At 32.4% G+C, this 26,612-nt stretch overlaps 6 protein-coding genes across 10 annotated transcripts; 1 reads left to right on the plus strand and 5 right to left on the minus strand.

Annotated features, from left to right (window-relative positions):
* Positions 1 to 233: 233 nt before the first annotated feature.
* LOC139085900 (phosphatidylinositol-3,5-bisphosphate 3-phosphatase MTMR3) lies at positions 234 to 4,610 on the minus strand. 4 transcript variants are annotated; one of them, XM_070634091.1, is made up of 10 exons: positions 4,399 to 4,610; positions 3,918 to 4,052; positions 3,025 to 3,847; positions 2,580 to 2,842; positions 1,843 to 2,433; positions 1,409 to 1,755; positions 1,122 to 1,282; positions 907 to 1,057; positions 725 to 850; positions 234 to 653 (listed from the first exon to the last, which is right to left on the minus strand). In XM_070634091.1, the coding sequence occupies exons 2-10, from the start codon at positions 4,030 to 4,032 to the stop codon at positions 369 to 371; spliced, it is 2,862 nt and encodes a 953-aa protein (XP_070490192.1). In that variant the 5' UTR covers positions 4,033 to 4,052; positions 4,399 to 4,610; the 3' UTR covers positions 234 to 368. The 4 variants fall into 4 exon arrangements, with proteins under 4 accessions (XP_070490192.1, XP_070490191.1, XP_070490190.1 ...); XM_070634090.1 differs by having other exon boundaries at positions 1,424 to 2,433; XM_070634089.1 differs by having other exon boundaries at positions 1,409 to 2,433.
* A 108-nt stretch (positions 4,611 to 4,718) lies between these two features.
* GluProRS (Glutamyl-prolyl-tRNA synthetase) lies at positions 4,719 to 11,598 on the minus strand. The gene is made up of 7 exons (XM_070634094.1): positions 11,465 to 11,598; positions 10,259 to 11,342; positions 9,147 to 10,197; positions 7,334 to 8,409; positions 7,109 to 7,295; positions 6,035 to 6,775; positions 4,719 to 5,911 (listed from the first exon to the last, which is right to left on the minus strand). Exons 1-7 carry the CDS (start codon positions 11,505 to 11,507, stop codon positions 4,823 to 4,825), a joined length of 5,271 nt encoding a protein of 1,756 aa, XP_070490195.1. The 5' UTR covers positions 11,508 to 11,598; the 3' UTR covers positions 4,719 to 4,822.
* A 74-nt stretch (positions 11,599 to 11,672) lies between these two features.
* Positions 11,673 to 14,091, minus strand: LOC139086095 (plasma membrane ascorbate-dependent reductase CYBRD1). Of its 2 annotated transcripts, none has more exons than XM_070634409.1 (3): positions 13,828 to 14,091; positions 12,705 to 12,943; positions 11,673 to 12,642 (listed from the first exon to the last, which is right to left on the minus strand). In XM_070634409.1, exons 2-3 carry the CDS (start codon positions 12,913 to 12,915, stop codon positions 12,116 to 12,118), a joined length of 738 nt encoding a protein of 245 aa, XP_070490510.1. In that variant the 5' UTR covers positions 12,916 to 12,943; positions 13,828 to 14,091; the 3' UTR covers positions 11,673 to 12,115. The 2 variants fall into 2 exon arrangements, with proteins under 2 accessions (XP_070490510.1, XP_070490509.1); XM_070634408.1 differs by lacking the exon at positions 13,828 to 14,091 and adding an exon at positions 13,015 to 13,128.
* Positions 14,092 to 14,706: 615 nt separating this feature from the next.
* Positions 14,707 to 17,195, plus strand: Atg7 (Autophagy-related 7). The gene is made up of 6 exons (XM_070634402.1): positions 14,707 to 14,973; positions 15,035 to 15,230; positions 15,288 to 16,145; positions 16,206 to 16,562; positions 16,617 to 17,021; positions 17,086 to 17,195. The coding sequence occupies exons 1-6, from the start codon at positions 14,783 to 14,785 to the stop codon at positions 17,122 to 17,124; spliced, it is 2,046 nt and encodes a 681-aa protein (XP_070490503.1). The 5' UTR covers positions 14,707 to 14,782; the 3' UTR covers positions 17,125 to 17,195.
* Positions 17,196 to 17,425: 230 nt separating this feature from the next.
* cos (kinesin-like protein costa) lies at positions 17,426 to 21,194 on the minus strand. The gene is made up of 2 exons (XM_070634095.1): positions 19,256 to 21,194; positions 17,426 to 19,155 (listed from the first exon to the last, which is right to left on the minus strand). The coding sequence occupies exons 1-2, from the start codon at positions 20,977 to 20,979 to the stop codon at positions 17,622 to 17,624; spliced, it is 3,258 nt and encodes a 1,085-aa protein (XP_070490196.1). The 5' UTR covers positions 20,980 to 21,194; the 3' UTR covers positions 17,426 to 17,621.
* Positions 21,195 to 22,360: 1,166 nt separating this feature from the next.
* Positions 22,361 to 26,200, minus strand: Tgs1 (Trimethylguanosine synthase 1). Its single transcript, XM_070634087.1, has 5 exons — positions 26,028 to 26,200; positions 25,802 to 25,934; positions 23,527 to 25,708; positions 23,227 to 23,358; positions 22,361 to 23,136 (listed from the first exon to the last, which is right to left on the minus strand). The coding sequence occupies exons 1-5, from the start codon at positions 26,123 to 26,125 to the stop codon at positions 22,706 to 22,708; spliced, it is 2,976 nt and encodes a 991-aa protein (XP_070490188.1). The 5' UTR covers positions 26,126 to 26,200; the 3' UTR covers positions 22,361 to 22,705.
* Positions 26,201 to 26,612: the final 412 nt, after the last annotated feature.

Genomic DNA, 26,612 nt, shown 5'->3' on the forward strand with positions numbered 1-26,612 from the left:
CCATTCGATAATTCAATACTCCTTTCAGATTAGATTACAGCTTAGATAATGAATCCACTTTTCTTTGTTGACAGACTCAAAAGACACATAACAAAGAAGCTAGTCACATAATCTGTATCGTTGAGTTTTCTCAATCATCCATCATGTAAATATGTATTTAGTCGAGCATAACATTTCAATCTTTGATCGGTCTGAAAAGCAAACAACAAATAAGTGAGTCAACAGCTACTTGATTTTCTGTCCTTTTCTTTAAAACAATTAATAAATCATCTTTTTTATTTTTAATCGTTATAATATTAATATAGTGTAAGAATTAAAACCTCAAATTAACATTTTTCTTTTTAAATAATATTTTATAATCCCCACATTTAATTATCTTTATCAGTGATAGATTTGAAGCATGATTCACATAGTCTAACTGGAGGTTGACAAGCTTCATTTGGTAACTGAGCAAAATTGTCACTGCAATCGGCACAAAATATCTCCTTGCAGAAACGGCAATGATGTTTTCTTCGTCCCAACCAGAACTCAATTTGACAATTTTTGCATTTACTTCGTGCATGGTCGGGAATCCAAGGCGTTATTGCAGGACCACATTTCTCTTCAACAGCCTCCCATGAACATATTGAATTTTCTGAGTTACATTCGGGATGCTACAATAAAGACTATAAGGAATCATCGACATATTCTTCTAATATCCAATATCTACTAAAATTATTCTTACCGCATCCTCAGACATATTTGCACTATTAGTTTTAGTATTTTGTTGATTGTTGCACTGACAAGATGTGGATTTTAGTAATGCTAATCTCATTAAATAAAGTTCATTCTGAAGTGCTTCCTCTTTGAGCTAAAAGAATAAAGGAATTAGAATCATATTGAATTCACAATGCAATACAAACTTACTTTATGTTCAAAGACTAGTTGCTGTAGCCGTAAATTTTCTTGACTCAATGCATGTGATAAACCGTCAGGAAGTATAAAATTACGATCCAATAATGCAGGTGTCGTTGAGCGTAATGCAGGCGTCGAAGGTTGTGAATCATTTGATGATGTGCTAATTAAATAAACGAGATGACTTAATTTGGCATAAAATATAAAAGTTTTTAGGTCTTCATTACCTTTCCTTCTTGCTATCAATTCCGTTTTTATGACCATTAACGCTAGGGTAATTTAATTTTGTTCTTCTCAAATGTTGTTCTAAATTATCAATAGTGATTGGCATTGTACATGCTCCTTTCACATTTATATCACCGCTTATTTTGTTTTCAATTTCGATTGCCTAAAAATGAAGGATTAAAGATTAGAAAATAACCGTCAAAAAATATTTGAAAAATTCAGTCAAATTTTGAAAAAATTTCGTTTTTGAATTCAAAAAATACGTTAAGATGGCTAAAATCTGACAAACCTGTACGCTATCTACCTCATCTTTTTCTCGACTCGAGTCATCGTACGGAACATTCTGTCCATTTCCATTGATTTTCTCACCCTCAATCTTATCATTAACAGTATTTTCAGAAATTTTGTCATTTTCAGTTCCATTTTCATCATCATGATGGCTATTTCCATTTATAATTTCTTTTGATTCCACATCACATTTTAATTCTCTATTCTCGCCATTTCCAACCTTATTTCCATTTTCCATTATTTTAATCAAGTCGATTTTATTCTTAGTATTACTGATGCTGTTTTGCTGATTAATAGTGTTATTATGATTTATATTATTGTTGGCTGCTGATGACGAGGACGAATTTTCTAGAAAAATGCTTACTGTTAGTGGCATATTATTATCGCCGAATACTATTGAGGGATCACTTAGTCTTCGAGTGGAATTCTCCTTACTTTTAATTTCTGATAATAAATCATCGAAGCTTCTCGTCTTTATTAAACCATAAGTTATATCATTGGAAATCTCTGAATTTCCATTATCATGCGGTGTATGAAAGCTACCTAAATAAAAGTCATTCCAGAATACCAAATTGCGTAAATTGTGTGATGGCCACAAGACTTTGTCGCGGTTCGGTTGATATAATGGATTCTTGTAGATTGGTGATGATAGGAAAGGCCACACAGAAAACGTCCGATCGAAAACTGTATTATCTAATCTCTCTTTGTATGTATTGCATAAGAATGTCCCAAATAAGCACGAATGAATATGCTGAGCTAATTTTGTGAGATATCCTTTTGAAAATTCAAAGCTACATGGATACTGATGGTGAATTTGTTGAATAACATCAAGCCATTGCAAAAATACTGGACATCTTTCATTTCCATCAAAACTTCCGACACCATGACCGATTCGATCACCAAATTTGTGTCCAAAACACAGCCATTCTTTCTCTACTAAAATTTTAAAGCCTTCAATTGTCCGATAAAACGGATCTAAACATATCTGAGTTGTGGCTGTTAGCTGAGGGGTTCGATCCCATCCATCTGCAATAGCATAAAAATTATGTTTAATAATATTTCATTAACCGTTATTCTGAATTTTTGAAAAAGGAAATTGAAGTTCAAAATTTGAACTTTAAATTCAAATTTCAAAAATCCGTTAAATTTTCAAAAAATACATTACAGTTTACCTGAACAGTGAATTAGGACTGGACGATGATTTTTCTCAATTGCACGACATACAATATTTGTGGCACATAAGATTCCGGAAATGTGCTGAAGCCAATTTGTTTTCTCTAATAAACTATACCAATTTAGGCTATCAATATCAAGTGCACACAACGTACGAAGATTTTGAAAGGATCTTCTAATAACATGAATATTTCCTAAATTCATAAATTGTATTTCCGATGAAGGATAGTATTCGGTACATTCTACACCTCCACCACGCGCCCTAAAAAATAAATTTCATTTCCAATTTAATATCATCATCATCAACATTTGAAATACGAGTAGAAAAAGAGATAAAAATATGCAGTTTTTCGTATGTACATATTGATTTGTGGAAAGACACATTTGTGTTCACAAAAAAAAAAAAAAAAATAAATAAAAAAATAAGAACGAAAATAAACGAACCTGTTTGTAACAGCAGAGGCATAAGATCGTGCATCTACAATTAAAAGTTTCTTAGGTTTATCAATAACTACATTTTCTGTTTGTGATGTTTCGGATGAACCAAGTTCTAATTTTGTCTTTGGTAAATTTTTGCCATTATCAAGAGAACAAGCATCGACAAATGCTTGAAGTAGCATTTCATCATTACTATTTCTCCATCCGAGCCATCCAACTTCTGGCTGTGATGATCTACTGAGAATTGCACCTGAATGATGTCTCCAAGTGACAATAGGAATGCGTTTAGCGCTTCTAAAGTTAGAAACTGACAAGAGAGCTTCATCGCTCATACAAGCAGGAACAATATATTTTTTAGGATACGAAGGGCATATATTAAATTCAGAATTAATTGTTGACACTCGCCAAATTCCTTTTAAATCATACTGTAAACGTTCAAGTTCACGTTCAAAGTATTCATCATATTCGGTTGCATGTTGTAATCGATTAAACCATTCTTGATCGAGACAAGTTGTTGATTCCGAAACCCATGCATGAAATGAAAATGCAAACAGACTTTCGAGTCGATTTGGAGGATCAATACCATCAGAAATTCTACTATGCCATTTAGTACACGATTCATTTGATGAGAAGTAGCAAACGTATGTCACTGAATCTTTACAGCTGATAATTAATTGGAAAATATCTTTTGTAGCAACTCCTTCAATGACACGCAATGGAATTGACGTTTCAAACGATTTTGCAGAATTTGATAAATACAAGCGATAATTTGATATTGCAAGCATTCCATTTTCACATTTTCCAATGTATTTTACTGACTCGCCTGGCACTATAAATATAAAAAAAAAATTATTTAACAACAAAAAAAAAGAAGTCAAACTTTTTTATTTTTTGCTTACGTTCATTAAACGGAACTTGCAAATTTGCTTCTTCTCGTTCTGTTCTCACTTTTGGAAATAGCTCTGCTGCTCTTATCATCCATAAAGACGATGGTGAATCCTCCGTCTCGTCCATTACTGGCTATTTATATGATTCTAGGTTAAAATATTATAAAGGAATAATATAATGGTAATTATAATGATCTAATAGTTTGGTAAAAAGTCTGCACAATACATTAAAATGTACTTAAATTATGAATTTCGCATCAGAATACACAGAAAAAAATTCTGATTACAAAAATGACCTCGATTTGGGACTAAAATCATTTAAAATGCAATTAAATCCCATAAATATGGCAAGATAATAACACCTGCAGTTATTGATACCATCGAGATAGCAGTTATCAATGTTTTTAATACTTTTCACTATTTTTGTTGACTTTTTACAAAGATTTTTATGATGAAAAATTTTTAAAACAAAGAAATCTTTTTTATTTCTTACTTTATTTCACCTTTCTAGCTGTTTAGACTGTTTATTAGCCTTCCATTTAATCTCTGAATTACTACCAAATTATTTACGTTTCTTTGTTTCTTGTTAAATTAAATAAAATTAAAATTTTTCTTTACTGGATCTGAAAATCAGAGTAGTAAACAAGGAATTGTTCACAAATGACGTCAAAAACTTAATTATTGTTATTTTAACACTGTTTTTTTTCTTTTGAGCACTTTAAAGCTATTGATCTATCTTGTACAACTTCCACAAACATACTAAACCTCACTTAAGAACGGCGCCAAATATATTATTGAGTAACTAAATTTGAATTTATTTTGACCGTTTATTATTTTTCACATTTTAAATATTTTTTTGACCGTTAACAAAGCTTCATTGACATTAAAATTCAATTATAATTAATTAATTAATGAATTTAATAGCTTCTTCCGAAAAGTGTGTAGAACTTGGGCTTATTTGTGCAAGCTGGATGAATACATTTGTCGTTATCTTTAATTTCTGCTGGTTGCTCGAATGGAATACAAAGTGATTTAGCACCCATAGCAGGTCCTTGAGCATCTTCTGCGTCCTCACGTGCACTTTCAGCTTTAATTCTCTCTTCGCATGGAATATCACCACAGAATGGTGCCATAATGATATTCTTATTATCAAGGAAGTTTGTAAATTCTTTCCATTCTTTTGAAATCTTTAAGTGATCATTCAAATCCTTTGTGGCTTTAGCAAGCATATTTTCATGGATCTTTTTCAACAAGTTTGGAATTTCGACCTTTGCATTTGCACGACTTATTGTAACTTTCTCGCCAGTGTCACGTCTTACAGCAACAAATTGTTGTGACTTAAGATCTTTTGGTCCCAATTCGATTCTTATTGGAACTCCTTTCAATTCCCAATGATTATATTTCCAACCTGGAGAATAATTGTCACGATAATCTCCTTCAACTCGTACATCACATGATTTCAATTCACTTTCCAATGTCTTGCAGCTATCAATGAGTGTTTTTCTATCGTCATCAGTTGTTGTTGCTGTAATTCCGCATGGAACGATTACTACTTGAGAATATGCTACATTTGGTGGCAAAACGAGACCTTGATTGTCAGCATGTACCATGACCATGACACCAATTGTTCTTGTCGTAATTCCCCATGAATTTTGGAAAGCATATTGCTTCTGTTTTGTTTCTGGATCATCAAAGACAATATCAAACATTTTTGAAAAGTTTTGTCCAAGGTAATGACTTGTTGCTCCTTGAATTCCACGACCACTTGCGGAAATGAAAGCTTCAACTGTTGTTGTGAAATCACCGCCAGCAAACTTCTCTTTCTCAGTTTTACGTCCCTTAATTACTGGAATAGCCATCAAATCTGTATAGATTTGCTTGTACAATTCGAGAATTGCATAAACTTCTTCATGTGCTTCTTTCATTGTTGCGAAAGCTGTGTGTCCTTCCTGCCACAAAAATTCACGTGTTCTTAAGAATGGTTGAGGATGTTTAAATTCCCAGCGCTGCAAAAATATATTTCATTAGTTAACGTATTTTTACGATTTAAATGTAATGTTCAATTTTTGAACTTTCAGATGAAATTCAAATTTTTAACGTCCGTTAAAAAGTACTAGATTTCAACTTACCACAACATTGTTCCATTGATTCAATCGAATTGGTAAGTCACGATATGATTGAACCCATTTGCTGTATGATGGATACATGACAGTTTCAGATGTTGGACGAACAGCGATTGGCTCAGCAAGATCAGAATCACCAGATTTTGTTACCCATGCTACTTCTGGTGCGAAATCTGCAATATGATCTTTCTCCTTTTCTAAGGCTGCTTTCGATACAAACATTGGGAAGTAAGCTTCCTTCACACCCATATCTGTGATCTTGGCATCAAACCATTTTTTAATGTTCTTCCAAATAGCGAATGACCATGGACGAAGAATGTAACATCCAGAAACATCATAGTATTCAATCATTTCACCTTTAGTGATTACTTGTGCATACCAATCAGGTAAATTTTCTTCTTTCTTAGCTTCCAAACATAATCTTGTCTGTTTCTTTACACCACCTTCATCTTTTTGCTCAGCAACTGGTGCCTTTTTCGGTTCTGGCTTCTTTGCTGGTTTAGCTTCCTTTTGTGCTGGTTGACGTTGTGCAGTTGGAAAATCTTCTCCAGTTACAGTTTTATATTCAGCTTTAAGTGCCAATAATGTTTGAACTGCTGAATCAACATCAGCTTTTGGAGTTGCTTTGTTTGATTTTAAAGTACGGACGACATTTCCTTGATCATTGATCTTTTTAGTTAATTCTTCCTTTTTATTGTCACCTGATGGTGGAGCTTTGTCAGCTGGTGCCATATTTTCCTTATTTTTCTGAATATAACAGGGAATTAAAGTGTTTTGTTAGTAAAGTTAATTAAATAATAAAAAATAACGGTTTCCAAAAATTTGAATTTTTAACGGTTTTCGAATTTTTAAATTAATGTTCCAATTTTAAAAAAAAATGAAATTTTGGGGAAAAACAAAAAAAAAATCAATTTTCAAGCCATAAAAGTTAATTAATAGTGTTATCAACTAAAGAATGAAAAGCAAATCAACAGGCAACACAAAAACTGGCCTGAAATTGGAAGAAAATGTCACGGAGAAAACCGTCAAAATCATAATTTTTTTTCATAATTAGAAATTTATTAATTTCGAGCTACTTACTTGTGCCTTTTTAGCCTCAACCTTTGGTGCTTCTTGAGGTTTCCAGTCCTGACCAGTTAATTTTTTATATTCAGCTTTCAATTCCAAGAGTGTCTTTACTGCAGCGTCAATATCTTGCTTTGCAGCTTTTTGGGATTTCAAGTTTCTTACAGAATCCCCTTGTAGAATGATCTTTTCGTTCAGGTCACTTGCTTAAGGTATTCACCAATCGATGGCTTAGATTACAAGTTCTGTTTTACTTCGACTTTTGGTGCCTCTTGTGGCTTCCAGTCCTTACCAGTTAATTTTTTATATTCAGCTTTCAATTCCAAGAGTGTCTTTACTGCAGCGTCAATATCTTGCTTTGCAGCTTTTTGGGATTTTAAATTCCTTACAGAATCACCTTGTAAAATGATCTTTTCGTTCAAGTCACTAGTTTGACCTACTGATGGTTCTTTCTTTACTTCGACTGGAGCTACGACAGTGCCTGGTTTCCACTCTTGTCCAGTTGTTTTCTTATATTCAGCTTTTAATTCCAACAAAATTTTAACTGCAGCGTCAATATCTTGCTTGGCAGCTTTTTGTGACTTCAAGTTTCTTACAGAATCTCCTTGTAAAATGATCTTTTCGTTCAAGTCACTTGCTTGACCAATCGATGGCTTCGATTCCTGTTTTACTTCAACTTTAGGTGCTTCTTGTGGTTTCCAGTCTTTACCGGTTGCAGTTTTGTATTCAGCTTTTAATTGCAATAGAATCTTCACAGCAGCATCAACGTCCTGCTTAGCTGCTTTCTGTGTTTTAAGGTTTCTTACTGTATCACCTTGAAGGATGATTTTCTCATTCAAGTCACTAACTTGTCCGACAGAAGCTTGAGCTTCTTTCTTCACTTCAACAACTGGAGCTGCACCGGGTTTCCAATCTTGCCCTGTTGCTGCCTTGTATTGAGCTTTAAGGTCTAATAATGTTTTGACAGCTGTGTCAATATCTGCTTTCGATGCTTTTTGTGTCTTCAAATTTCTTACAACGTCACCTTGTTTTGTGATTTTTTCGTTCAATTCAGTGGCCTGTCCGGAAGATCCAGAAGAAGCTGCTGGTTTAGCTTCTTGTTTTTGTGGTGCAGCAACAGTTGCGTTTGGCTTCCAATCTTGACCAGTTAATGTCTTATATTCAGTTTTAAGATCCAAAAGAATCTTTACAGCAGCATCAATGTCTTGTTTAGCAGCCTTTTGTGATTTTAAGTTTCTAACGCAATCTCCTTGCTTATTAATCTTTTCGTTCAAATCACTGACTTGACCAACAGACCCAGATGGTTTAACTTTAGTCTAGAAAATTAAAATAAAATATTTTAATTCAAAATTTAATAAATTAAATTATTCGTGATCACTTCTTGAAAACGAAAGTTCCAATGTGGCAAAAACGATCACATTTACGGAAGATATATGAATGAAAAACATGACTTGATATACTAATACAAAGATATGATAAGTAATAAAACTAAAGAAAAACATAATTTACAATTACACGCATATGATCGAGCTTTAGTTGAGAAATGGAGTTGATGAAAGTCAAAGCGCCTTTTAAACGCTTTTTTATGATTTTAAAAAATTTAAAGCTTTTACCGGTTTTTTAAAATTCAAAATTTCAACGGTTTCTAGAAATTCAAATTTTTTATCTGAACTGAAATGAAAAACCGTTGAATTACTGAACGATTTAGACTGTGATCAAACGGTTAAAATACTAAAAATTCAACATTAGCATTGCAGACCTTAAGGTCATAGCTGCGCGTTTATATGTTTCATGGCTATTGGGAGTTTAACGAGGAGGATTGAGATCTCTGCTCAAACCTAGACCTACAGTTTATAGTGGAATCCGAACCACTTCAGTCATAAAATACTCATGATCTTTAAAATGCAGCACTACAGTACCGAGTAAATGTATATTTGTTGTCATGAAGAGTGAAAGATGTGAATGAAAGAAAGCTCAAAAATTTCCAATACATTCACACATGTAAACAGCATGTGAGATAGAAAAATGGTGAATAAGAAAAAGTCAAACTCACCTCAGCAGCTTGTGCTTTCTTTGATAATCCAGAAGTTGGCATTTCCTTTGTATGACCATCAGGAATAAAGAACAAAACAACTGGACGTTCAACTCCTGAAAATTCACTGGCTGGAGCATATGCTTGATCAACTTTGAAGAATCCTCTTCTTTGCAATTGAATGATGTCACCTTTTTGACACTTCTTCAATTCTGGATCTCCAAGCATTTTTGTTTCAGATCTAGTTTGATGTCCAATGTATTGCTTGAAATCTTCATCCTTTCCGAGAACAGCTTTGCTGATAATATTCTCAAAGAATACACAATATGTTGGTGGATATTCAGAATCATCTTGTTTGCACAACCAAGTCAATTTCAATGTTTTCTTGTAATCCTTATCATCCAAATTCAAATCAGCATCAACTGAGGTGATTTTTCCATTTTCTTTGTTAATTTTTTTGATTTTCAAATTTCCCCAATTAATAAATGTAGCATTTTCGCCTTCTTTCATGCACTCAGCATCAGCATAGTCGATGTAAATTTGTGGACCGAGCCAAATGGTTTTCATTCCTACATCAGTATTCTTTGGATGTTTTGGAACTTGTACTGCTTCTAATTTTGCACCATTGACATTGACAATGACTCGATTAGTGCTTTCCAATGCTGTGTATCGAGGAGCAATTGGATCAACGACTTTCTTATTGAATGCCCAAATCTTATCCCATTCCATGAACACGACAGACTTACTGGATCCTTGTGCAATAATAAATTGTTTTAAACCTTCAACAGTCATTCCTCTTCTTAATACACCTCTAACTGTTGGGAATCTTGGATCGTCCCATCCATCAACTAAACCTTGATCAACAAACCAAGTCAATTTTCTCTTTGATAAGACTGTATTTGTCATGTTTAATCTAGCATATTCCCAAATGTATGGCTTTCTTAATTTCAAAGCATCAATAAACCAATAGAATTGATCATCACGATCATGATATTCCATTGTTCTTAATGTATGCGTCACATTTTCGATAGCATCAACAATTGGACATGCGAAATCATACGTTGGATATACCCTATAATAATAAAATTAGTAAATATTACGAAAATCAGCAATAAAATGATGAAATCACTTACTTATATTTAGTTCCAGTACGTGGATGTGGTTCGTTTTTGCATCGATAAATTGTCGGATCTCTCATGCATCCATTTGGAGATGACATATCAATTTTGGCACGAATACAACACTTTTGTCCTGCTTCACTTCCAGCTAACATTTCCTTCCACATTGCAAAGTTCTTTTCAACTGAATTGTTGCGGTTTTTAGATTCAGCACGTTGTTCACGTTCCTGTTTCATTAATTCAGGTTCTGTATCATCAGCATAAGCCTTTCCTTCCTTCATTAATTGTTCACAATACGTCAACATAAGTTCAAAGTAATCGGAAGTGTACGTAAACAAGTCTGGTTTAATTTGAAGCATCTCAACATCTTCCAAAATGACTTCTTCAAAATGGACATTTTCTTTTGCTGGATTTGTATCATCAAATCTCATAATTAACTTTCCATTGAAAGCTTGTTGATAGTATTGATTTAATAGAGCAGCTTTAGCATGACCAATATGAAGATATCCTGAAGCTTCTGGTGGAAAACGAACAACGACTTTGCCCATTTCAGCACCTGGCAAATCAACGAATTTTCCTTCTTGCTTTCTATCTCCAACATTTGGATTTGGCGATTCTTGTCTTTCAGTTCTTTTCTTTGCCTTTGCATCTTTTGGAATAGACTTCAATGCTGTTTGAACTGGTTCAAGTGCGCTGATTAAATTATACCAGCGTTGGACATGACTTGGAAGTCCTGTTTTCTTTAAATCATCATATTTTGCAAAAAATTCATTGAAAACTGCCAAATCAGCAATTGTCAGCTTATTGGACACGAGATAAGTGAGTGGAGCTAAACATTTATTTAAATATTGAATAGCTGCATCAATATCAGCATCGTAATTCAAACAGTAAGTCAACCAATGATCAATTTGAGTTCTTTCAATTGGTGTCTTTCCATACAACTCATATTTTGGTGCATGACGAGCTAAGCTTCTCAACAAATCATTGTTTGTAACACAGGATAATGTAGAATTTCCACACTGAATCGATGTCTCTTTATTATTCCATTCAACTTCAACTGGATCTGTTGACTTGATAAGTTCAGCAACAACCAGTGCACCTAAACATTTATTTTTTCAAGATAAAAATAGACATTTCGTCAGCTATTTGCAACTTTTTATCAATTCACCGAAATTGATAAGAATTTCAATGATTGTTCGATTGATTTCACTTATTACTTACCAACTGGTGGATTCTTCAAGTCACAAAGTATTTTAATTGCCATTTTAACTATAAATTAATTGATTTTTCTCGAATTTTAAAAATCAAAATATTTCACAATACACGTGAAATGAAAATTGAATTTCGAATTTTTTTTTCGCAATTTTGCCGCATTTGAATTTTAAAAAACCGTTGAGCTGGAATACTTAATTTAAAAAATCACGTTAAGTTTAATGATGCTGAATAAAACTTTATGTCTTTTCTCGTAACATGAACAATAGGGAAGTTATTTATAATTTTTTACAGTCTTAAGTTTTAATTTAGGTATATAAGTATAAATATAAATAAAATTCCATCATACCGTGCACTTTTCACATCCTTTTTTCATGAGGAAAAAGTCAATTCGTCACATAGAATTTTTTTTCTGGTCTACAATAATTTTTGTGCTGGCTGGCTGCATAGTTGGATTTTGGAATCAACATGAAGAATGACTTTTTCGTGAGAGAAGATAAAAAATTATGTTTTTTTGTTTGTAGAAATAGAAAGCTACTGATTATGTAAATATTGTGCATATATCTTGTCATAAATCCATTGAACATTCATAATTAATTAAATATATTTGAAAATATACACCAAATGAAAAGGTTTCACGTGTAGAAATTAAAAATTTATTTATTCCTGAGCTCCTGTTAAAAGCATTGCATCCTCTGGAAGTGCTTCACGTTTGTAACTTTGTTCTGTGACGAGATAAATGACCAATGATCCAAAAAGTGCAGTCATTAGACCGATTGAGTTGACCAATACAGCTTCACTGGGCATATCCTGATAGTTCTTCATTGTAAACATTGCCTTTTCGGTCAATCCCATAAAAGTAGCTATTAATGCCAGGATGAAGCCAAGAAGTCCGAAAAATACATGAATAGGCATGTAAAAGATCCTGAATGATTCCTTGACTTTTGGGAAGAGATAACAGAAGAAGCCAAAAATGTATTGGCATGAAAAAACACCAACAGCAAGGATTCCAATCCATGAATGTAAAGAATACAAGTTTGGAATCTTTGGAACTGCATAATTGTGAGAATCAAATACAGCAATCAGTCCAAAAACGGTAAATACGAATGCAAGACCATGAATTGTAGCGTGAGTAACTTTCAAGCTTCGTTTTCTTGCGTATCGGAAGCCTCGGTAAATCAGAATCGCTGGAAGAAGAAAAGATACAGTTAAAGTAATTCAGTCAAACTATTTTTAATGTTCTACTTACAGTTTCCATAGAGAAAAATCATTCCAAAAGACATACATATTGGATGCCAGTTGAAGATTATCTTCGGCTTATCATAATCGTATCCCAATCCATTGAGATGAATAAGAATCCATGAGATCACCAATAAAAGCAAAAATGCTCCTATCAATTGTGTTATCAAATAAAGTAATCGAAAATTCACAAGACGTGCTTGTCCAGCTGCTCTGTCCATTGTATTTGAATTACCGATAAAACACCCGCTGAAATTAAATTATTGGAAGCACAATTAGTCAGATCAAGAACTTTAGACAGATTAATTAATTGTTACAACCAAAAAGTCATAATGATGTTGTTCTGCACAAATCACAGTTCCTACTATCTCAATTTGCTTTTATTTATTTGTCTATCAACAACATTCTCTTATTGCTGATTATTTTTTAGTCACTTTTATTTTCTTCTTGTTCCATTTATTACTCATGCAAAGTCTTTAAGAAGATTATGAAAAGTTTGTGCGTGGAACTTATTAGAACGCATTTTAGCTACAGCATAAATGTACAACATTGAATTTTAAAGAAGTTCAAAAAAATGTAACGGTTTTCAAAATTTCAAAAAATTTAACGGTTTTCAAAAATTTAAATTTTATTTTCGTATGTTTAAAATCAGTTTTCAAAATTTAACGGATTTTGGAAAAAGTGACGAAATTTGAGTGACTTGCTGTTCCATAATACTGTAGATGACGTTAGAAAAGTATAAATTTAGTTTTAATTGAGCTTAAATATTTGAGATGAGAGTAAATAGCATGTAAATTTTGAATATATCAATAGAAGAAGAAGACATTGTACTCAGACATTGCTCACAGGATCACTTAGAATGAATTTGACTGACAATATTGCATCGCAAATATTAAGTAATTATACTATGATGATAAGATTTATTGAATAGATCTAATTACTCTGGAGTAAAACATTTGAAGATTATTGCCGTAATGTAACGGAACTCCCGTATATTTCTCATGAATGTTTTATGTTTTGGAGCATAATTTTCTGTTTTGCATTATCGATTTTCAGAGTTTTGCTTTAATGTCAACAGGTATTTATTATTGAAACATATGGAAGGTAAAATAACATAGAACCTTAATACTTACAACTATAGTTATACTCCTTACAGGCCAATCACAATTTATTTAAATATGTTTAATGTAAATTTTTAATATATTTATGCTAATTTCATTTTAAAATCTCAGTTCATTAATTTAAATCAGTTAATCACACTTCATTTGAGATTATGTCTCACTTAATTAGCCTTAATATGAAATTAATACTCTGTTGGACTTAAATCTTGTGAGGTTTCTTCAATTTTCCAAACAATTTAATAAATAACCACACAAAGATGTTCTACTCAATCAAGAAAAAAACTCATACTAATGTTGTGAGGAAAAATATATGCGAAATAAAAGCAGAACAGAAGAAGAAAAAAAAACTGACGTCACGCTATGTGATATGTATGATAAAACAATAATTATTGCGCGTGCTTATGATCTGAACTGATATGAGAAGAACAACACAATTGGTCATGATTTTGTGTCCCATCCATAAATATCTTTTTGAGTTGATGGACCTCAGATGGTGCAATGTCCTCATCTTAACCATCCTTTCCGGAGGTGCTCAATTGTTGCGTCCATTAATCTGTGCTCTCAAAATTCAAACCATATGGATGAAATTGTTATCTTTTGCTTCAAAGGAACTGAGCATGTTTTACTAGTCATGAATCTATACCGGATCCGGGTCCTTTCTCTTCAATATTATTTATGCAGCTATCAAAGCCACTTCTTTATCAACATGTTCATAAAACATCTCAAGTTCAAATTTTGAACTTTGATTCAAATTACATTATTTTCAAATTTTGAATTGTCGTTAATTTTTTAAAATGATTTTTAAAGATTTTTATGAACTCTTTCAATCCTGATGTTAATAACATTAACGACTAAAATAAATTTGTATCTGGGTAAACAAAGGAAAGGAAGTCTTATTTTGTATTTGTTAAAAAAAAAAGTTGAAAAATAGTGAATTTTAAGAATTTTAAAATAAAATCTAAGGAAAATGTCTGAAAATAAAATTTTCCAATATGTTGAATTTAAATCAGTTGTTGCACCAGATTTTTGGTATAAATTAGCAGAAAATAAGTTGAATGTGGATAAATTGGAGGAAAATGAGAAGACTATATCTGGAAGTTATACGAATTTAAATGCTAAAAGTTGTCTTATAGATTTTGATTGTACTTCCTTCAACAGGTAGGAATTATGATTAATGTGAAAATTCATGTTTAATACAGATATGATTTTTCGATTACAGCAAGTCATCCTCAATAAGGAATCAATTTGGAGCAATTGGAATTTTAAAAAATTTAAATACAATTGAGTCTTTTAAGAATTGTGATAAGTTGGCTTTGCTAAATAAAGCAGGAAAACAGCTCATAGCAAATATTTTAAATGGAACCTGTCTGGAAGATCCTAGAGAACTTGCATGCTTTCTACTTCTATCCTTTGCTGTAAGTACTTCCTTGAAACTTCAATCAGAAAGCTTACTGATAATAAATTTTTTATAGGATTTAAAGAAATACAACTTCTACTACTGGTTTGCATTTCCAGCCTCACTTGACATAATTCTGTATGAAGCATCGTCATCGCAGTTTCTATACGATAAATTTAGTGATGAAGAGATTAATAACTTTACATTAAAATATGATGCATTAGATACCAAGCAGTCAGCTTTCTTTGTTGCTAATCAATTCCTGGATATCATACTCCTTAAAGACGCAATCTCACATGACAAAATTGAGAATAATTTGCTTAATTTTGACATTTCTACGATTTACTTCTGCTTTAGTGATCCAAGTGAAAATAAAGAATGTGGATGGATTCTTCGGAACTATGTCTTACTCTTGTACATCCTTTGTCCATCATTACATGGACGTACAATTAATATATTGTCTGTTAGTCAAAGTGAGCAGAATAGCTTAAAAGCCAGTAGAATATTTTATGTCACTATACCAAAATATGACAAGGATCTTAAATTTGAGAAATGGACAGGATGGGAGAAAAATAATAATGGAAAATTATTGCCTCGTATTGCAAATATGGGTGATGTTATGGATCCCATCAAGACTGCTGAACATTTTGCATTACTAAATCTGAAATTAATGAAATGGCGTTTACTTCCAAATCTTAATTTGGACATTATACGGACACAAAAGTGCTTGCTTTTTGGAGCTGGAACATTAGGATGTGGCATAGCAAGGAGTTTAATGAGTTGGGGATTTACAAACATCTCTTTTATTGATTCGGGTCATGTGAGCTACTCAAATCCTGTTCGACAGTCTTTATTTACATATGCTGATGCATCTCAAAACAAGTTTAAATCAAAGGCTGCTTCTGAGAGACTATTAGAGATCTTACCGAGTGTTGTAAGTAGAATAACTTTATCTAAGGTACAATAGAAATAATATTCGGCTACTTCTTTACAGACATCCAAAGGACACGTTTTTCAAATCCCAATGCCTGGACATCCAGTTAGCGATTCATCAATGCAGAAAACTTTAGAAGATGTCGATACTTTAGTAAATTTGATTAAAGAAAGTGATGTACTGTTTCTTGTTACAGACTCAAGGGAGTCACGATGGCTACCAACTATATTGGGATCATATTATGGAAAGATTGTGATTACAGTAGCTTTAGGGTTCGAGAGTTATTTAGTTATGCGTCATGGTGCATCAAAGGGAAATAAAGTTGATGAACAAGATGAGGAAGTTTCAGGTTTGAAGTGCATTCCTGGACATAAACTCGGTTGCTATTTCTGTAACGATATCACTTCACCAGGAAATGTAAGTTACAGCATACATATCATAGTTCTTATAAATATCATTTCATATTTCCAGTCAATTCGTGATAGAACATTAGATCAACAATGTACTGTGACTAGACCAGCAGTTTCAAATATTGCTGCATCAATTTCAGTTGAACTACTGGTCTCGTTGCTACAGGATGAAAGGAAGCACTTTGCTCCAGCTTATTATCAACTAAGCAATAAAAATAATGAAGCAGTACAGTCTATTCCTGAGTCTATTTTGGGTATTATACCTCATTCCATCAGAGGATATTTAAGTACATACTCGCATATTTTACCTGCAACGGAAAGGTTCAATCAATGCATAGCATGTTCTGATTTTGTTTTAAATGAATATAAAGAGCATGACAAAGAATTTTTACTGAAGGTATTCAACTCTGCTGAATATTTAGAGAAGATTACTAATTTAGAGGAGTTTGCTAATCTTGATAATGATGTAAGTTGCTACATAAATATGTCGCAGAGCAGATAAACTTTATTTTTATATTACTTTATTCTAGATTTTAAATGAATTGGATGATGACTTTGATTCCTCGTAAATATAATTTATATATGTAGTTCAATGCTTCTCTATTATAAATTTAATAAAATATACTTTTTAAAATTTGAATTAATTTATTTTTCAACGGTCGTTTTATATTTAAATTGTGTTTATAGCTTCAATCAGTTGATTTTCCCTTTAATTGTTGTATATTCCTCTCATAGAAACAAATTTGGTCAATCAATAAGCAAGCAGCATAGCAACTAATAGATTACAGCAGATTCAATCAAAGCCTTTAACTAGCTTGATTGCTAGATGCTTACGTCTGAAAAAAATCAAAAACGATCAATAAGTTTGAGCATCAATTCAATTTATTGAATCAGAAAAATTTGTTTATGAATTACAGTAGAAAGACAAAATAGAGTGGAAATATCTTGAAACTTAATTAATAGGAAGACATAAAAAACATCGTAAATTGGAAGAATAAAAAATAAAAATAAAAAAATTTAACATCCATAAATAGCTGAAAAGCTAGCTGAGTAAAAGTAAATGTCCTTAAGATTTATCATTTTGCTGTATAATGAGCTTATTTTTCTGCCTTGTGACTTTTGTTGCTGGCTTCTTTTCATTCAATTGCTTCAAATTCTCATGTGGAATGATAGCATTATGATCCCTATCAACTGTTGCCAATGCATTAGACGTGCCGCCTTGTTGATGATAACGAGTAAAGACGTGAAATTTCGTAAATAAATTTTTCTTAAAATCACGTTCAATTTCTGTTTGATGAAGCTGTGCATGTTGTTGATGATATTGATGGCGTGATGCTGATTTCGTTGCCTTAACAATATTCAATTCCTCATAATCAGGCAAGTGTGGAGGTTGAGGAGTTCCTGAATTTGATGTGCTATCAGTTAAACTTGAATTTGTTGTTTCATTCGCAAAATGTCGCAGCAATAAATTTAATCGTGTCTCATGATTCTTCTGCTGGATTATCAAATTCCTTTCACTTTCTAATCTGGCTTGTCTAATTGCATTCGTAAGAATCTTTTCGCGCCATTCCCATGCCTCCTTATCACGTTCTAATGACATCAAGTTCTGCTCGAGTTTACGACATGATTCCTTTAAATCAATAACTTTCATAAAGTATTTATAGAGTAAGATTCTCATTTCCTCTTCCGATAATTTATTAAGTCTCGCCATCAACAACTGTTCGCCTTTTTCTCGTTCTAATTTCTCATTTGTGTCTATTGACTTATGTCCACAAATCAATTCATTTTTAACTTCAATTACATCGTCAATTGCTTCTATTGCCTCGTCACATTCAAGCATTTTACGCTCTTCCTTATATGTTAGCATCTTATCACGTTTTAATTTCTTGTATAATGAGACTCGTTGATCCAACAATGTGTCTCGTGTTCGTCTCAAATTTCTAATTTCATATCTGAGTGACTCCTTCTCTTTATCTTCGCCTGGCATACCACTAAGCTGTAAATTTGAAGACTTTTCTTTTAATATTTCATCAAGATGTGAGATTCTTGCATTTACATCACGTATCTTGAGTTTACTATCACTAAACTTGGAATTTGATGACGGAGATGGAGATACAGCGACTAATTTCTTATTGTATGACTCATCATCTTCATTATCCTCAATACTTTTCATTTGTTTTGTAATATCTTTTTCAATTGATTCCTTATGCTTGACTTCTTTCTTAAGTACCTTATTTAATACTTCAAGTTGCTTTTTTGATTGCTCTAATGATTTATGTAATTGTTTAACTTTTTTATTAGACGATGATTCAGCTGCAATTTCGTTAATGCCATTTAGATCCAATAATTTTTCTTCAAATTTTGTTGCCATTTCCTTAAGTCGTTGAATCTCAAGTGGATTCTTTCCTGCCATTATTGCTTTACTCAAGTCCTTCTTACATTTCTCATATTCTGATTGATATTTTGACTTTTTCTTATTACACTTGTGCTTTGCTGTCACTCGGGTCTTGTTATTTTCAATCAGATCTGTAATCAAGTTCTTCTTCAAAGCTATCGTCTGCTCTACTTCTTTTATTTGCAGGTTCGTTGCATCAATAGATCTAATAATTAGAGAATTCAAAACGGTTATAAAAATGTTGAATAAATTTGAAGTTCAAAACATAAAATTCAAATAAAATAAATACGTTAGAAAATACTTACGCAATAGATTTCTTCAATGTCTTTCTCAATTCATCCAATTTCGTGAGCTGCTCACTCTCAGTATTCTCCTTAATTGAATCACCTTCTAAAGAAGTTGCAGCTGCCGCTTTCTTAATCAAATTAAGCTCATCACTATTCAAAATATTATTGTCACGAATTGATCGTCTACGTCCTGTTTTAGCCAAATATTGTTCACTTGTCGATGTGTTTGTAGATAATTTCATCAAGTCTTGTCCACCGATAGCTTCATCATGGAGATTCTCTTGAGCTGGTTTACTTTCAGATTGATTACTGCTCAATATAACTTTGGGATTATTTTCAAAATATTCGTTGCACTTGTTCTTTACAAGATCATCTGTTTTGTCCTGGAAATTGGACATTTTGTCAGATATTTTTTTAAAAAGATTATTAGATTGATCATTAATGTCAATATAGCCACTTTCTGAGTCATTGTCGTTGGTTTCTTCTTCGTCGTCATTGTGCTGATCATTGGATTCATCCATTTCAATTATGGGCAATAATGAGCTTTGTTGTTGCTGTATCATAGCTTGATTAACAGTCGTTGGTTGTGGATTAATAAGCATATTAGCATTCATATTACTAAAATATGACGGTGGTAATTCCATTGCAGTAGGTTGTTGTGCTATAGGTAAATAACTATCACATTCATTTTTTAAATACATCCATTCCTGTATCTCTTTACGTTGATCATCCTCAATATCATTGAGATTCAATTTTGAGAAAAGAAGCTCTGCGTTCCTTAAAAGTCTTTGATTTTGTTGATTAACGAGATTATTACTAGGATTAACATCAAAAGTTGGTCGAAAATTTGCATTGAAGAACATGTCGACATTATGCTGAATTGGCGGAGGTGAGAGGAAGCAATTTCCATTGAAAAAGTTATTGCCAAAATTAGTTGGTGGTGATGAATTGAAATATGGATATGGAGGCAACATAGGCTGAGAATAGAAGTTCATTGGTTCACTTATGAGTTGATTTGTAAATGCTTTATCAGTTCCATAATTAAGATCACAAAAATTGACAGTAGATAGTTTCTGGATTGCCTGTCCTGTTGCATTATTAATAGATTGCTGCTCCAAGACTATCGATAATATATTGTGATTATTATTTGTATTATTTCTGTTCCTTAAGCCAACGGATACAGTTTCCAAAAGTTGTGACATTGTACATTGAATTAGGCCATTGCCATTTAATAAATCTAGAAGTTGATTCTGTTGATTAATTTCCGTCCATCCAACGGAGAATAAACATTGAGTATCTCTTAAGCTAACTAATTCTTCAAAAATTGATCGAATAAAATTATGTACGAGTCCAGTTTCCACTTCATTGTGCTCACTGCTACTACTTGTGCTACTGTCTGTTGTCGATTCTGATGTATCTGAAGACGTTGAAATGCGATCAGTCTTAAATGCTGCCGAGGATATTGTCTCATCAGCTGTCTCATAAAATATGTTCCTCTTGCCGTATTTTACAATATTTATGTCAAATCCTTCAACATAATATTTCAATAAGTTTTGTTCCTCAAAAACATCCCGAAATATCTTGTCGAGATTCTCCGTCTCACTGAATACAAACTGTCGATTAAAATTTTCTAAAGGTTTATTATTGAATTTGGCATCTTCATTGATGAGATCAATATATCCATATCGTTGCTTCTCGCACGAAATTTTACATGTTACTTGTATGCAAATATCATTTTCCATTTTGCTTTTTTTTCTTATTTTCTAAAACATCCAGAGTTTATCCTTAAGAATTTTTTTTTCACAACATTAATCCTTATTTTTCACATTTTTTGATTAATTAATGTAATTTTGATTATATACTGTTGATTATCTAACGATTTTTCATATTTATCACTATACTATTATATTTTTAATTGCTTTTCAATGATTTTATGGCCTTTATTTACCAAAAAATTATAGAGCTTATGTGTAGGGTGTATAGGGTCTTGGAATGTATTCACATCTTGTACGAATTTTCATGAAAATTTTACTAAATGACTGGAAACTTACTCTGAGCTGCTACTGATGAGTATGATTACTTGTTTTATCATGCTTGCAAGCTAATTAATGATGATTTTTGACTTTAATTTCTTAAAATTACTAGAAACATTCAATTATAAGATGATTCCTATTTTTACATTTTTCTCAACAATCATTAACTAAATTTAAGTCCATACTCCCGCAAAACATGGGAATTATCCTACCAAACGTTTCCTCCATACTTAAGAACTCTCTCCATTAATTAATTTTACCTCAAAAATCAATTTTAATAAATTTAATCTGTTGCAAACAAATTATGTACAAGCCACGTGGTGTGAATATAGAAAAATTTAAATTTCAAATTCTAAAAGTTCGTTAATTTCATTTTCGAAAATAATTGTTTATAAACGTTTAGTGTTGAGCCCCTCAAAGATTCAAAACAATCAAATCTGTAATACTGAAAAGTATTAAATTAACTAATTAAACAATTATTTAAGAGTATAAAAGTAATAAATAAAATATTCTCTAAAGGTAAGTGACACGATAATGCTGTTCTGGTTACTTCACATTGCGATTTAATGCTTTAATTATTGTTTACCGCTAATAATGAAATTGTTTGTAATATTTTGTGAAATATTAGCATTAAATTGATATGTTACTGCGATTATAATCGTTAGTATAGTATTTCAGTCATAATACAATGAAAAGAGAAACAGGAACAAATAAAAGTAGCCAAAACAACATAAATTAAATATGAATCGCGCATTAACCTCATTCAAAAAAAAAAATCATTTAATCATTTATTTTCATTTCAGATGGCTATGCCAATAAATCCAAAACCATTCTTGAACTCGTTGACCGGCAAGCCTGTAATCATAAAGTTAAAATGGGGACATGAATATAAAGGATTTTTAGTTTCCGTTGATGGATATATGAATATGCAGTTAGCCAATACCGAAGAATATATTGATGGTAACAAGACCGGACATTTGGGTGAAGTACTGATCAGATGTAATAATGTAATGCACATAAGAGGAGTGGTCGAAGAGAGCGAAGAGGGTGAAATGGATTGAATAAGAAAAGAGATGATCCAAAATGCTGATTAAATTTTAATTTTATACTTTATTATCATTGTCGAATTAAGATTATGAATAATAATAATTAATTAATTACTTATTTCTCATAGGAATTTAATTAATTTAATTGAAAAAATCCATTTACAAAAAATTTCATTAAAGGATGAAAGTTCAGAATAAATGATGTATACATATCAGATTATGATGAATTCATTCCTTCCATTATTTTCCCGACGGTCTCTTAAAATAGTTGTGTGTGCTTTCTTCTACTAATCTATGTATCAATTCAATACAAATCGTTTATAAAAAAGAACAATAAAAAAAATTTACATAAAGCGAGTATGCAAAAATGGAAAATTTATGCTTAAAGATCATTTTTGAGATGTCATGATATTATTCTGAACTAAATTTCCGTAGTAAGCAGTTATTGCGACGAGCTTTCTGTCTAAGAAATTTTGTTCAATTTCTACAGCATTTCCTTTGCCGGCGAGAATGGCAAGTTGCTTCGTATTTGAATTTCTTGGTAAGTACACAGCAATATTTGACGTAATTTTACGAGTTTCACTCATAAGTTGTGATGCTGGCACGGGTAAGAGAGATTCCTCTAAATCATAAATTGTATCATGCTTCATATACGATGGACCTCCCCAAGGGGGACTTAAAAATACAACGTCTGCTTTCAGCTTATCAACTAAATTAAAATAATTGCCAACAATAAATTCAATCTTGTCCTGAACTCCGTAAATATTCGCATTATGACGTGCCATTTCAATCTTTTTCGGATCTATGTCTATGGCAATAACTATACATGAAAATTAAAGAGAGAAAAACAAAAGCATGTTAGTAGGGCAAATCATTTTAATAATTTTGAATCGTTTAGTGCTGTGCTTACCTTTTTCACAGGTTTTTGCGAATTGAATGCAATTGCCGCCAACACCACAAAAAGCATCGATGATTATATCACTCTTGCATCTTTCAGCGGTAAATGCTGCGACCTTCTCTGGTGTCACTGAGAACCAACTCTCTGTAAAACATGAGAAATATTTTATTAATTAGGCATCATTAATATATAACGGTTTTTTAAGATTTGAAAAATTTAACGGTTTTCAAAAATTCAAATAAAATTTTGAACTTAGAATTTCGAAAATCAAAAGATTCAAATTTTAAATCTAAAACTTCGTTAATAGCTTACCGCGATCGAGACGAATTCCAAAGTCAAAGAGATTAAAGAGCGAGAATCTCTTGTACCAATATTTTTTAAGGACCTTGTCATTGGCAATTTCAAGAGGAATGCTCATTTGAAACTTTCCTTTACGTTTCTTCTTTTTCTCCTTTTTACTCAACGACTGTGTCTCGTTCAATGTCGCGGCTTCATCAATACAATTTGAGTCATAATCTTGATCAATTGACAAATTGATGTTCACTATTTCTTCCTTATTTTGTGCATTTTCGTCGTCCTCGTTGGCATTACCATCGCTTGATAATTGAGTTGTAAATTGTGGAACGATTGAAGAGCTTAATCGAGTTGCTGGAATTGGCATTTCTTCATCAGAGGACGATGCATGTAATGTATCAGCTCCTGACTGATTACTATCATTGATTTCGTTTCCATCGTCATCGAAATATGTGTGCTTTGGTTTTATGGCATTATTATTGGGGAACATTTTAAGCATACGAGTGTGCAATCGGACATGCTTTTTTCGATAAACAACTTCGCCATTAATAATGTGATTATCATTAGGTTTATCACTAAAAATATATCCCATCAATTCAAACTGTGACTTTATATGATCTGAATAGTTTTCATCAGCATCGAGTTCATGACTTCTTTTCAAGTTTACTGGCCTTTCTTCTGGCGGTTCCTCATCATCTCCATTACCGCCAATTTTCAACGACTTTCCAGGCTTACCAAATGACGTTGGTAAACCTAAAGATTCCATTAGTGATGCTTCTGTTGTATCAATAACAGTTGAGTCACTGTGCGATGGATCGTGATGGCAAGAATGTTGTTCATCTCCATCAGTTGGTGCTTCCTTTTCAGGTGGTTTTTGTGAATATTTCGCTAAATCGCTTCTTAGATTTAAATTGGCTACAAGACGTTGAAGCGAATGCTTCTTTCGACGACGTTTATTGCTAAATTTTCCACAACAACCTGCATTTTCGCCAGGCAAAAAGCCCGAGTCAGATTTAAAGCTACTGCTCATTTCATCCGAAATTATACGATGAGCTTCCATAAATTCATTATAATGTCTCACATACATTTCTTGTACATGCTGTTGCCATTTCATTTGCCAATATTCTTCAGAATCTTTATCTTCTGCTGCTGGCGGGATATGCTCATGTTCAGTTTTATGCTCCATTAAAAGTCGTTCACATTCATTCGCTACTCTCGTTGTCATTTGATTATCACTTTCCTCACTATCTGAAAATGAACTTATTGTATTACTTTCTTCTTCCTCTTCGGATGACGTTGGTGTTGATTCCGATGTGACATGACTACTGCCAAATCCATAACTTGAACATGTCATTCGTGTCACATTTGTCATGGAATCTGTGAAGGTGCCTAATGTTAATGGAATGCTTGAATTAATTGATTCGCAACGTGGACTTAGTAGATTGTCTATTTCATGGAAACTGACGTTATGTTGATGATTATTATGTCGATGATGATGATGTTGATAATGCCGTGAATGCGAATAATTGTGGTAATCTTCTTGCTTCGTAATACTATCGGGTGATAATTGATTCCATCCTTGTACGATTAAATCTTCGGTTGTTTGCTTGGCAGGTGGAGAAATTACAATTTCCATTGATGAATCAGGAACAACATTATTATCGTCATCGTCGTGATTGAACTTGCCGATATCTTTGGCATCAAATGTAAATACTTGTTCGGAACTTCCAGTATCATTAAGTTTATTTGTGTCTGCTGACGTCGTATTTTCATAGAATTGCATATTATTTTTATCTAAGTACTCGGGATTGATATAGTCAATGTATTTCTCGATCCATGTCTGCCATATAAGTCGCTCGCCATTCTTAGCCCAATATTTTTCCCAATCATTCTGATGTGCTTCATCGCCAAATAATTCAGGTAAGCTATTATTTCTCTCATGATGATATTCAACTGGTGGATCTTCATTCATTACTTCCTCATCATTTTCTGGACCATTTCCAACAGTCACGTCAATTTCATCGCTAACAATTTCCATATGCTTTTCAATCACATTCTTTTCACTTAAATCAGCACCAGAATCTGATGAATGGAGTTTTGTGTGTTGGAAAATGGTTTCATGTTCATCTGTGCTGTAATAATTGTCAGTATGTTCCGTGTGAGATGCACTGTAATAGCAACTATTTGCGTCATTGTCGTTCTGTGAAAGAAAAATTTAGAAAAAGATAAAAAAAAATCGATCGCAAAAGCTGTATGTACGTAGATTCTGTGAATTTTTTGCTACTCATTTTACCTCAATTTCATGGGAACTCTTTAACTTATTAGTATCTCGAAAGAATGACAAATCTGCTTTTTCATTAAAGACATCGTCAGCCTCACTGGTTTCTTCAGTTCCTAAGGTAGACGCGTAAATGGGAAACGAGTTTCTGGAAGAAGAAAAAAAAGTGAAAATTTCTATGACTTGATGTGCAGCACAAAAAAAAACCTTTTTTTTTCAAGATTCTTTGTTTTTTACTTACTTGAGGAAAATTCTCGTACATAGGCAATTTATTTTATGCTCGGGAGAATCGGGGTAGTTTAAGTGAATCTCTGCTAATATTTCACGATCAACAGACATCTTGTGGAAGCAAATTTTTAATAATTTTCTTCCATCAAATATCTTTTTGTTCAAAAATTTTAGAGAAATTGGCCCTTGTAAACTTTTTTGCTTTATTTTTACTGTTCTTCTCAAACGATCGAAAGCTACGCCAAACGTATGAAAAGCTACTATGCAGCAACCTTGAGTATTAAGCGATTTTTGTTTCATAATTGAAGATTATGATGAGGATCTGAAAAATCTAAAAATAAACAGTCACATAAAAAATTTGAAAAACAAAGTTCAAAATTTGAACTTATTTTCATTGAAACAATTTAAATAGTGAATTACCGTTAAAAATTTAAATAACGTTGATCCGTTATTTTTTCAATTTTCTGTTTCTAATTTTAAACTTTTATTAAATATGATAAAATTATTTATATGCACAATGACAGGCAGCCAATTTAGATATTATATCACACACCTACAGCGTTGATAGCAAAAAATCCAAGAAAAAGTCACAAAATGT

This window comes from Chironomus tepperi, unplaced genomic scaffold (assembly GCF_022539635.2).
Source record: "Chironomus tepperi strain 1889 unplaced genomic scaffold, CSIRO-AGI_Ctep_v1 contig_85, whole genome shotgun sequence".
NCBI lineage: Eukaryota > Metazoa > Arthropoda > Insecta > Diptera > Chironomidae > Chironomus > Chironomus tepperi.